The following is a 13,203-nucleotide window of genomic DNA, read 5'->3' as shown; positions in this document are numbered from 1 at the left end:
AAGCAGTGCAATCTCCCACTGTCTCTAGGTAACAGGAGCTTAGCAAGACTTCAGCCAGAAAGCTAGAAAGGACTGGGACAACCTAAAGTTTTATATGTGGAGCATTTAAAAATTGTGATTGTCCTCTTCACCTGGAGCAGCTGTTGCATGATTTGGTCTGCTTAGGGTTACCAACCTCCATGTGGGACATGCAGTTCTTCTGAAATTTCAACTGATCGCCAGACTACAGTGATTGGTTCCCTTGGAGGCGCGGCACCTTTGGAGGATGGGCTGTATGACATCACATCGCTGCTGAGGTCCCTCCTTCCCCAAATGCTCCCTCCCCAGGTGCATTGCCCTCAAATCTCCAGGAATTTCCCACATCCAAGTTGGCACCACTATCCCCACCCACTGTGGTTGTTTGATGGACTCAGACTATCCTTTCTAAAAAAACCCTATAAAGATCCAGTATCAAAAGGTTAGGTAATTAATAAAATGGTCTTCTCTTTCCTCAGGTATCTTATCTTGGCTCTGCAAGGAACCTTCCAGGTTTCTCCCATTCTCAAAGCCCAACAGCTGGATAAACTCCCTAAGGAACAACAGGACTGGGAAATACAGAAATGGAAATTGAGGAAACAAACCACAGCTACAGATGCAACAGTCCCTAATGATGAATTTACCCAACCCATTGCAAATGTGACGTTGTCAACCTCTGATTATGCAGAAGCAGGAATGTCCCTTTCTGGGAATAGCGGCCATCAGAATCTCTGTTCCCCAGAGCAGGATATATTAGGAGGGTGGATGCCAAATACAGAAAGCAGCGAGCACAGCAAAAGCTGGACTGAGGAGGAGGCTGGGGCTGCCAGTTTCTTCTCTGCAGAAGCCTCTCTTGAGCAATATGCAGCTGCAAAACCCTTTTCTGGCTTCCTTCCCAGCAATACTGGCAGTTCTGTTCGCAGGAGCCATCGGAGATCTGTGAGTGCAGTGACTCTATGATGGAGCTTAAATTTTTGGTTAAAAAAGGAGCTGCACCTTTGAACACTTTTTCCTTCCCACAGGGTGAGAGAAGGAAGCAGAGGGAAAACAAAATTTCTATTTATATTAAATAACGAAGCCTTCTAGACAGTGACACTCAGTATAATTTCGCCAGCATATCAGAGCAATGTTTCTTGTATTCACAGCGTGACGTACCTCAAGCAAACAAATATATATTTATTTTGAGGAGAAGTTCCGCATCACTTGAAGAAACATTACGGGACCATTCCCTAATCAATGTGAAAGAGACCCTGTTTGGGTGTTGTCATCTTCAGGTGACAACAGTGTCACCTGAAGATGATTATTTTCCTTTTTCCAAGCTATTTTATATCGTCTGAATCAGGTCCTAATCTTCCCACTTATCCACCTTAGCCTTTTGTCTGGCTAGCAGATAAATAGATATATAGCTGCAACCCATTTATAACCAATTTCTCTATTACGGTAGTGGCAGTTCTTAGGAATGTCTTCACATTGCGACAACTAACACAAAGATCATCAGATTTAAGGACCAAAAATGAACTCATTGCACTAAACTCACTAGCCTGGACATTTTGCAATTCATCATCTATGTTTTAAGGGTTTTTAAGGAACTTTTTTACAGTAAATTATTATAATACAGAGCAACTTCTAAGTTCTTGCAGGTTCCCGTTTGTTGCATAACCCAGATCAGCAACACTTTTGCTTGGATGTAGGCACCACTAATTTCAAAGGAACTACCTTCTGGGAAGGTGTGCTTAAGATCAGGAAAGGGTTTAAGCCAAAGCAGTTAAGGTGCTACACTTGAATTTAAGCCATTTTAGCACCACTGAACTCAACAGAGCTGAACAGGCTTTAACTCTTCTACTTTAACTGATTTTACAGATCCTTACTTACCTAGAAATCACTTGGCCTGGACCTGAGGAACGAAGACGCAAGTTACTATCGGAGTGTGGGTTTTATTCCACTACCATTCATAAGCTCAGTGTGGATCATCACATTCTGCTTCCACCTTGTGGCTGGAACCCAGGGCTGAATCTACACGTCCCAGCATAGCGCTAAACTGTCAGAACGACAGCATCTTCCTGGCGCAATTACTGACATCCCAAGATTCTGCTCTTATGGCACGATGACGTCAGAAATCACGCCAGGAAGACACTATTGTTCCAACAGTTTAGCGCTGTGCTGCGACATGTGGATTCAACCCAGGTTGCCCTCTTCTGTTCTGCAAAGTAGTGCTGGGAGGGAGTGAATTTCAGGGGGGAAATGACAGGCAGGGGAAGGATGAAATATCCATTTTCGTGCCCATCACGTTTCTCTTGCAAGTCTTCCCTGCAGCCAAAGTAAATTTGCAGAGATGAAGTGGCTACTTGTAAGATCTGCAATGGAGGTGGAGTGAGAGTCTCTCTACACAAGACATCTTACACGGGGACACTCAAGTGACTTAGAGCCAAACTACAAGTGACGTCTTACACAGGTTGGACACTAGTCGGCTTCCCTCAAGTTTTGATGGGAAATGTAGGCATCCTGGTCTTGCAGCTGTAATGGAGAGCCAAGCTGTAAAACCAGGGCGCCTACATTTCCCATCAAAACTTGAGGGAAGCTGACAAGTATCCAACCTGTGTAAGGCGTCACTTGTAGCTTGGCTCTTACTTTCTGTGTGGTCTTGTATTCAAGTGCCTGTCTTCCTAGCATGTGTATCCACAATGGGAGAACAAGGGTAAGATCTTTCACTTGAGCCTACTCGTGTAAGGTATCTTGTGTAGAGAAACTCAGAGGCAATCTGCCTTAGTGGCCTTGGGCAAATTGCTATCTCGGCATCAGGTCTCTGAATACAAGTTACACACACGCACACACACACACATGCACACAATGATTAATTGTGAATATTGTTGAGATAATGCTCTGTAAAACATTCTCCACTCTAAAGTAACATCTGAATAAAGCCAGAATCAAAATCCAGCAATCCGTGTTCTTTTTTTATACTTCTAATACCGAAACCACATTAATTCAAATTAACAGACTGAGACATTTAAGTGCCTACATTGTTGGTGGTATGATCTATTTAGTTCAGGCACAAGAAATTCAGTTAACAGGAATCCCAGTGAAACCGCTCATCTTCTTTTGCTTAGCACCATTTCATCACAGCAAGATACCCACAAAATTACCCATGCTTTGGATTCATGGAGAGTTAGAACCAGAGGATTTGCCAAGACTAGGAAAGACAAAAGCAACTTCTTCTAGGGAAGAGATGTATTGAACAGTTCATTAACTCTCAGATCATTGGCAGAAGTAGCACGAGCTGTTCTGAGCTTAGGAAGAAGACAAGAAACCATCCATCGCATTCTAAGGAGGGATTTGAAATAGAGCAGTGTTGATGGGCACATGTGAATTTAACTATGCAAATCTCTGCATGTATATATACTGGTGAGTATATACCGCTGATCTCCTACAAAACCACTGTTTCATTTTATTGCAGCAGCAGCACAGTTCCAGCACTGCAAGGCTGTTAGGAGGACAACATATAGGATGCGGGGCAATAAGATACTTGTAAGCAATGGTAATCATTAAACATTGAAATACAAAATCAAGAGAGAGTTCAGCTAACAAAAATGTGGAAGTTTGAAGGTGATTTTGATAATACTAAAGGATTTTGATAATGCTAAAGGATTCATTGGGATTCATTGCTTTTGTCCAGGTGTGTTTAGACCCTGAACTGGATGTCTCAGGCTAGCCTGATATCATCAAGTCTCAAAACCTGGTTGATCCTTGGATGGGAGACCACCAAGGAAGTCCACAGTTGCTTTGCAGAGGCAGGCAATGGCATACCGCCCTGTTCTTCTCTTGCCTTGAAAACTCTGTGGGGGTCACAATAAGATGGCTGCGGCTTGATGGCACTTTACACACAGAGAGAAAGACTGGGATTCATTGCTTTTGTCCGGGTGTGAAGTGAATACAGCTAGGGCTCCTTGAGAAATTATTGTCCCTTGCATAAAAACAAGCCTCTGTATTAGAAGAAGGGATTTAGTACGTTTTCAGGCAGAAGACTGCTTGTTGCCATTTATTATGCCCATCTGGCATGTGAAGGGGCAGGCAGAGTCTTCATAAATTCCTCTCCATGCATCTGCTAGTCCCACACTCAACATTCTTACAGAGCATGTGCCAGGCACAACAATATGAAGTCATATGAACAATATGGGACTGAAACAGCCTTGGTCGCCCTGATGGATGACCTCCACCGGGAGATGGAGTGCAACTCTGTTGATTCTCCTGGACCTCTTAGCAGCTTTCAGTTCCACCAGTCATGGTATCCTTCAGGACCACATTTCCAGGCTGGGACTAGGAGGCACCCTTTTGCAGTGATTCTGGTCCTACCTGGAAGTTAGGTTTCAAAAGGTGATGTCGGGGGACTGAAGCTCAGCCACTCGGTCTTTGGAATGTATGATCCCACAAGGCTCCATTGTGTCTCCTGTGCTTTTCCACCTCTACATGAAACCACTGGGCGAGGTTATCTGGAGATTTGAGCTGGGTTGTCATCAATATGCAGATGACACTCAGCTCTAACTTGTGCTCCCAGCTGATCCCAGGGAGGCTGAAGTTTCTGACAAGTGTTCAGAAACTTCAGACGGTGCAGAATCCTGCAGCCAGGATGCTGACTGGAGTGGGTTGAAGGGAACATACCACTGCAGTCCTGTTTCATCCACACTGGCTTCCAATGTGTTTCTGGGCAAAATTCAAGGGACTGGTGCTGACATATAAAGCCACACTTAGTTTGGGACCACACCTGAAGGACTACCTTATGAAGCAACCCAACCACTGCTGTTATATTTTTAGACTCTGCTAAAGGTGCCACCACCTCCTGAGACTAAGTAAGCAGCAACCCAGGAGGCAGCCTTCTCCATAATGGAACCAGGACTCTGGAATTCTCTCCCCAGGGAGATCTGCCGGTCCTCTTCCATGGCCATCTTCTACCAGCAGATGAAGACTTTTTTGTTTCACTTGGCATTCCCTCCATGATCTCTCCTCTGTCCTTAGTGTTTTAATGGTTGTTTCTATCTTTTGTATTCATTTTAAGCTCTGGTTTCAATTTGTTTTCATGATATATTTGTGTACTGATTTAAATGGCTTTTAAGATGAGGTTTTAATTTGTTTTGTTAGCTTCCTTGGCTGAGAGTGGCAAGGCAGGATTTAAAAAATCTTGTAAATAAATAAGTCTCATTTAGACAAGAAACAGGGGGCTAGCCCCCTGGATATCAGGGCTAGACATCCAGTTCAGGGGCCTAAACACACCTGGACAAAAGCAATGAATCCCAATGAATCCTTTAGCATTATCAAAATCACCTTCAAACTTCAACATTTTTGTCAGCTGAACTCTCTCTTGATTTTGTATTTCAATGTTTAATGATTACCATTGCTTACAAGTATCTTATTGCCCCACATCCTATATGTTGTCCTCCTAACAACCTTGCAGTGCTGGAACCATGCTGCTGCTGCAATCAAATGAAACAGTGGTTTTGTAGGAGATCAGCGGTATATACTCAGCAGTATTTATACATGCAGAAATTTACATAGTTAAATTCACATGTGCCCATCAACACTGCTCTATTTCAAATCTCTCCTTAGAATGCGATGGATGGTTTCTTGTCTAAATAAGACAAGGGGGCTAACAGTAATGGGTACTGGTGAGAGGAGAGCCAAAAACAAGCCTAAGTCTAAGAACGCCAGTGCAGTGCAGCGGACAGAATGATGGACTCAACTTGGAGCCTCTGGATTCAAATACTGGCTAAACTATGCAGGTTTCTGGAGAATCCTCAGCCATGCAGCAGCTGTATCAGACATGTCACAAACAAATCACAATGTGTTCTTCATATAAATGAACCTGGAATTGTTGGACTTGCATGCCCCCTCTTCTCTTCACTTTTTTTTAAATCCAAATTTAATACAAGAAATACAAGAAATGATAAAACCGTACAGTACAGACAAGAAAGGGATTAAAACTAAGCCATAAAAGACATTATCAAAACCACTCTTGGCAAATTGTTAAAAACCCAAGAATTACAATAAACAAGCATTTAAACTTTGTTGCATTGGGGGAATTACTTCTTTGGCATTTAAAACATCTAAAATCGGTTTCCATATTTCATTGTATTCAAATAATGGGACTGCCATATGCAAGTTCCTGAAAAATGGATTACGCATAATCCTACCCATCAAATATTGCTCCCAGATTTTCTGATACCATTTTTTTAGCAATGGGCTTACGAGGGATTTCCAATTCCCAGCAATGACCAGACGAGCAGAGGCAACTAATATCGAGACAAGAGATCTGGTATTCCTATCTAACACAGAGTTGGGCCAAAAATCCAATAGGAAAAATTCAGGGGAGTATGGCAACGAAAGACCCATCATGTTGAATATCTCTTTGTGAACCAGTCTCCAAAATTCCTGAACCAAATGGCATTCCCACCTCTTCTCTTCACTAATGGAGTCAAGGCTAAAGACTTCCTACTTTATGAAGTCTTCAATCTAACCTCAATGTGTTGCTGTTAACGGGGAGGGCGGTTTAGAAATGTAATATAATAAATAAATAAATGAATAAATTATAACCAGCTTTTCTCATTGAGACTCAAGGTGGATGACACTGTAAGACAAATATGATCAGCAGCTGGGATATCCCATGAACAATGCAATAGGGGCCGATTCCAGACACCCCTCCCCATCCCGAAACGTTGCACGTCGTCGCGCGGAAAACGCAAAATATCGCATTTTCCGCACGACGACGCGCGACGTTTCGGGATGGGGAGGGCCATCTGGAATCGGCCAGGGTTTGGATATCAGAAAAAGTGACAATAAAAAGAAGTCTGTGAAATCCGAGTTCTAATGCTTTGAAAAGTTATTGCTTCTTGCTCACAAACCAGGATTCTAAGTTGCAATGTAGTAATGATTCAGAGTCCTAATTTGTGTGCAAAGAACAAACACAAATTTATTAAACCATCCAATTCAACAATCACAACAAATTGTGGTTAAGGCTTCATAAACAAGGAATTCTTCAACCGTGCCCCAGTTCACAAGGGAAGGAGAGAGGAAATACTTAACCCTGGGGATTTCAAGGGGCCTGGGAGGATTTCAGGCTCATTCACCATGCAGACAAAATGTGTTTTTGTCAATGAGGTCTGAATGCAGCTCTGTCCCTGTAGCTCAAGGACAGAGCTACAAATTAACCCTTTATATGCCATAGTGCAATCCTGGAATGAGGGGCTTTATATGGATATGACACATAATAAATTAAATTGTTTGAAATCTGCAGTATTAGGAAATATGCACTATCAATGTCTCTCTTAAATAAGAAGAGTTTTTCTCCTTATCTTTCCACACTACGCATGCACTATATAACCAAGAAAATTCACAGAAACAAGAATAATTTTAATTATTTTTCAGCTCTGTACAAGGGATCCTGGGGGAGGGAAGGCAACATGGTATGTAGTTCGATCTCATCAGATCTCAGAAGCCAAGCAGGGTCAGTACTTGATGGGTGACACCAAGGAAGACTCTGCAGAGGAAGGCACGGGCAAACCACTTCTGCTTCTTACTTGCTTTGAAAGCCCCTTGCTAGGGTCACCACAAGTCGGTTGTGACTTGATGGCACATATGCACACACTAAGAAGCCTAATTGTTTGAAACATGTTCCTCACTTATGAATACAATTTAATCTTTCAAGTTTTGTTTAGTTAATGGAGTTTTCAAAAGAAAGGACTAAATTCAGTAAACAACAACAACAACATTCGATTTATATACCTCCCTTCAGGATGACTTAACACCCACTCAGTGCAGTTTACAAAGTATGTTATTATTATCCCCACAACAATCACCCTGTGAGGTGGGTGGGGCTGAGAGAGCTAGAAGCTGTGACTGACCCAAGGTCACCCAGCTGGCTTCAAGTGGAGGAGTGGGGAATCAAACCCGGTTCTCCAGATTAGAGTCCCACACTCTTAACCACTACACCAAAAAAATAAGTTAAACCTAACACTTAGTTTTCAAAATTTAGGTACCTTTTGTAACCATGACAGTAAAAATCCAGAATTGATAGTGAGTGAGTTGTGGGAGATTTTGAAGTATACAGCTGTTATTTACTAACAAACTTTGAAATGTTTCCAGAGTATTTTAAATTTCATATTTTCACTTTTAACTTTACTTTTTCATGTGTGTTAAACTTTTAAAAGTTCAGCATTATGGGGGCTTGGCTTTTTCCAAAGTGAAAAAAGGGCTTTTGCTTTGTATTCCTAGCAGTGTTGAATGAGCTTAAAGAAAAATGTGCAGTGCTGTCAGAAAGGAAGAGGGAGTTTTATTTTAGGACATCAAGCAACTATCCATTTCCTTTCTACATGACTATCCATCCTGTTCCTATCAATCCCATTCCTATTCAACTATCTATCCAGTTGTTATCCATTACCTCAGCTCTTTTCTGCATTTAGCAGAAGCAAAAAAACCTTATCAGCTCCATTTGCCAATTGTGTTAATTAATCAGTTGACCTGAACCATGTGCCTTCTTTGCTAAATTTGTTGGTACAAAAGGAAAATTCTGAGCAGCAGTTTGATCATTCTTAAGAACCATGTCTAGACTATGACAAGATGATTTTCAGAGGGAATTAGACAGACAGATATTGGAAGAGAGGTCTACCAATGGCTACTAGAGTCCTGCCGCTCTTAACCACTACACCAAAACACTACTCCCAATCACTCCTCCTGGAGCCGTTTTGGCTTGGGAGCTCCTCCTCTCCCCATGCTGCAATCATGACTAAAGCAAACCTAAATATTCAGAGGCAGAAAACCTTTGAATACTAGTAGCAGGCAGGGCCAGCCCATCCACTGGGTTCACCTAGGCAATTGCTTAGGTCACCAGAGGTGAAGGAATGCTAACCAGCCCTGTCTTGCCCACAGGATCTGCTGCAGCAAGCCGCAGCCTGGGAGGCACCTTGGTGAGCCTCCTTTCCTCACTGGGGCAAGAAGGACAGGCAGTGTCTTCCCACTTCCCCACATCATGGAGGGTGAGGAAGATGGGCAGCATTTTCCCATGGGTAGCATGGAAAGAGAGAAAGGTCCCACTTCCCCACCAAACTCTAGAGCATTCAAAATCCTTGAGCCAGTTCTGGTGCTAGAGGAACAACATGGGAAGGTCTTGATCTCTATGCCCTGTTTGTGGGCTCTCTATAGCAACTAGTTGGTCGCTGTGTGGAACAATGTGATAGACTAGATGAACCAATGTTCTGATACAGCAGGACGGTTCTTGTGTTCTTATAAATGGGAAGACCCATGTCCAAATCCTCACTGAGGGCCAAACTACACAATACACTTTTTAACAAGTCAGGTCTGGGTTCCAACCCGCTTGACCTGCAGCCACACAGCAGCTGCAAAGAATGGCATTTAAAAGTTTGCAGGAGGCACAATTCAGCTTGGGATTGCAGCATGGGGAGAGGAAGTGCTCCCAAGCCAAAATGGCTTCAGGAGGAGTTATTGGGTGTAGTGTTTTGGTGTAGTGGTTAAGAGCAACAGGACTCTAATCTGGAGAACCAGATTTGATTTCCCTCTCCTCCACTTGAAGCCATCTGGGTGACCTTAGAGGTCAGTCACAGATCTCTCAGAGCTCTCTCAGCCCCACCCACCTCACAGGGTGATTGTTGTGATGATAACATACTTCATAAACTGCGCTGAATGTGGCACTAATCTGAAAAGTGGTATATAAACACAGGATTATTTGCCCCCATTTTGGAGCTGGACATGCAGTTCCCAATACAGCATTGCTCTCCCTCCAGAGCTGCTAGCCTATGATTTACAAGGCAGAAAACAGTGATTCCAGCATCTGTCACATGATCCATCTAGCTTATTTGCATCTGAAGGAGGGGAAAGTAGATTATGTATAACAGTGCCACCTAGTGACATCCTTCTCACAGAAGAGGCTCCCACTTCTTCAAAAGTGAGCTGTGACTCGAGAAAGCTCATACTCTACCACAAATTTTATTAGTCTTATAGGTGCTACTGGATTCTAAATTAAAACACTGACCGTTGACTGTGTTGGCCTGCCACCACAAAAATTATAATGCAGAAGAATTTGCCTTTTATTAAACTTACGTAATGTTCAAATGTACTATGAACGTTTTTTAGTTACACAGTATTTTTTTCTCTGGTGGGATGTTTGAGAAAACGAAAAAGAGATGTTTCTAAGTCTGCTTTTTCAGTCTGGAAACTTTTAAAGCCGTAAAATGGAAAAGGAGAAAATACTTGCAGATTAGCAGTGCCAAGTTATGCAGAGTTATTCCAGCCTAGGTTCATAAATTTCAATAGGTTGAAGGCTGGAGTAATTCTGCATAGGACTACTCTGTTAGTGTTTTCACTTGTGAGTCTTAAAGTTCTCCTCACCCCCTACCATTGGTTTGTAACAAAAATACAAAACCTACATTAGCAGAATGTTGGTTAGTATGGCCAGTCCTTTACCATCTACATCAACTCTCTTCTAATGCTAAGCAGACTTACCAAGATATCAGTAGGACTGAAATGCTGGGCGACTTTCTTCAAAGTACACAGGTGAACAGCTTGGTAATTTAGTCAATGTTGGGCTGTGTGCTAAAGTTTCATGTGGCAAAACAAAGAACAACATAAAGCATCTTCAAAGAATCTGCTGCCTTTGAAAATACAACCATTTGTAGCAAAACATGTCTAGAATATCCAATTTGCCTTGTGTTGTGCCTGTATTCTGCTTGTGTAGTCTCCTTCCAGAAAACAATTTGAAACTGTTGCCACTTTCAATCCAATTAACACAAATGTGCTGCTCTTCAAGTAACATCAATGTAGTGACCTCTACTGCTAAAATGCTCGAGCTGGTCTTCCCCTTCTGTTTGCATTTTACAGACCCATTGCTTGCCATCTTACAGGCTCTTCTTTTGAGCATCAGCATAACGCAGTTGTTTCTCCATCAGAATCGACAGCTGCCAGCCTCTTTGCATGCACTGGGTCCAAGGCTATAATCAAGATATCTTCTGCAAAGAGTTGTTTAAAGATGTTTATCATTGTTCTAAAGACTGTTCCAACAATAAACCAGTCAATTCAGACTAATGGCCAGGTGTAATCTAAGCATTCAGAAGCTCATAAATATTGATTTGTAGATCTAAGTGTCATGGCCGCCAGCTGCTATGCCGAGAGTAATTGGAATGTTGTAAATATTTATGCTTAGACTTTTTTCTTTCTGAGATTTTAGATTAATAGTAACATCAATAATTCTGTATTCCACTGTAAATACTTCCTAACCTATTGATCTAGAAATCTGGTGATGGGACAATGAAAGAAAGAGAGCCAGTTCATGTTATACAGATTTTGCAGAGGTGTCTAGACGCCACCACAAGGACCCACCAGAACCCACCATACTTTCTTTTAAAGTCTCTTAAATCCCAACAGGCAATTCCACCCAAATACAGCACCAAATCTGCCACTGTGAACACAGGAAGCTCAATTATACAGAGTCAGACTACTGGCCTATCCGTATGGTCCGCTTGAGGAATGGATCTTTCACATCACCTGCTACCTGCTCAGTTGAATTGGAGACGCCGGGGATTGAACCTGGGGCTTCCTGCATGCGAACTGATGTTCTGTCACTGAGCCACGGTCCCTGCCTTTATCCTGGATGGGATATGGAAGTAGCCCTAGTAAACAGCAGCCTCTCTTGTTCCAAATTGCTAGTTTGAACGCACCCGGTGGGAAAGCTCTCTGCCATTTACTAATATCACAGAAAAGTGGTCAAAAGGAAGTCTAGAAAATGCACTAAATAAAATGGAATAAAGTTTCATGATCCAGATTCAGTTTATAGTTCATATGTTGATCGTCCCAGAATTTTGTATGCACAATCCAAGGCCATGAAGGTATATCTTATCTATTCTGAATATCAGTTATTTCTGATTTCTTGATAACTTAGCCTGTTTCTTATTTCTTCCCTAAAATGCTCCTATGGTAATAAATAATCCATTTGCTATGGGGTTAGCTGTACAAAATCAGCTCTGAAATAGCTAGAATTGACAGGTCCTCTTACCCTCCTGACGGGAGAGGGGGACCCAGCACTCACCTTCTCTTTGTTCCTATGCCAGCGTGATGACGTCACTTCCAGTGATGGCACTTCCAGGTGACGTCATTGTGCAGGTGTGGGAGTGCACACGCGCTTCACAGTGGGCTGATTTGGGCCCCTAACGGGCCTGCTTCGTCCTATTTAGGGTCCAGATTGGCTCGCTGTGAAGCTCAGGAGCACTCTTGGGACGGCACAATGACATCACTCCCAGGAGTGACATTATTGCACCACCCGGGGAGCACGCCCAGGAGGCCTGTTCCTGCACCTTTCCCCCCCTCTGGCCAGGTGAGTGGAGGCTGAAGCAGAGGGTGGGAGTGGGGGCTCCCTGCCCCCACTAGGGGGCAGGGATTCCTAGGGATCTATTCCCTAGGAATAGCTAATGTCTTTTTTCACAAATAATTACATTTCTACTACAAAATGTAACAAAACTTGAGGTGAACACTAATTAGTGTTGTGGCTTATCTAGATGTGTGTTTAAAGTATGCCTGTCTCAGTGTAGCCTTTACAAGATTATCCTGCAAACGTGATAGCATTATATCTAGCCTACATGAGATTGGGTGGTTAAAATCTCGGTTATAATGGAATAGCCCCTGTTTTGAAGGATTTGTGAGCTGCACTCAAGAAACAACCAAGAAACACTCAATCTTGCACGGGAACTGAAGCCAAAGCAAAGCCTAGAGAATTCCCTTCTTAATTTTACCTGCACAGCCTCTCCATCTGTAATCTCAAGTCTAAATTCTTGCTGCTGTCAATTAGTCCAACAGGAGGCTTCTGCAAACAAGTCTGTTTTCAGGCCCTTTGGGAAAACGCTTTACATCATCTCTGTTGAAATTAAAAGAAATGAATAGTAAATGAACAGGAGATACTGAGGGTAAAAGTAAAAAATAAGGGGGAGGGGTGTGTATGGCCAGTTTTCAGATACTTGGAATGATCCAGAAATGCCAATTATTCATTGCAAATGAAAGAAAATAAGAATGAAGCAATATAGCAGAAACAGATTTCACAAAATAGACGATCCTTGGACAATTTAGCATAGCAAAATCCTACACTGGCAACAACCTATTGAATCAGATGAAAATAAAACATGAGGAAGATTATGGCTATTA

At 42.5% G+C, this 13,203-nt stretch overlaps 1 protein-coding gene across 1 annotated transcript in view; it reads left to right on the top strand.

Annotated features, from left to right (window-relative positions):
• ATP10B (ATPase phospholipid transporting 10B (putative)) overlaps nucleotides 1–2,455 on the top strand; it is a 76,521-nt gene extending 74,066 nt beyond the window's left edge. The window contains exon 22 of the mRNA XM_054978829.1: nucleotides 495–2,455. Within this exon, the coding sequence (XP_054834804.1) occupies nucleotides 495–975 (481 nt within the window). The 3' untranslated portion in view covers nucleotides 976–2,455. The remainder of the gene's footprint in view (nucleotides 1–494) is intronic.
• The last annotated feature ends 10,748 nt before the right edge of the window (nucleotides 2,456–13,203 follow it).

Source organism: Eublepharis macularius, chromosome 4, assembly GCF_028583425.1.
Source record: "Eublepharis macularius isolate TG4126 chromosome 4, MPM_Emac_v1.0, whole genome shotgun sequence".
Classification (NCBI taxonomy): domain Eukaryota; kingdom Metazoa; phylum Chordata; class Lepidosauria; order Squamata; family Eublepharidae; genus Eublepharis; species Eublepharis macularius.
This window is presented reverse-complemented; position numbering and strand designations above follow the sequence as displayed.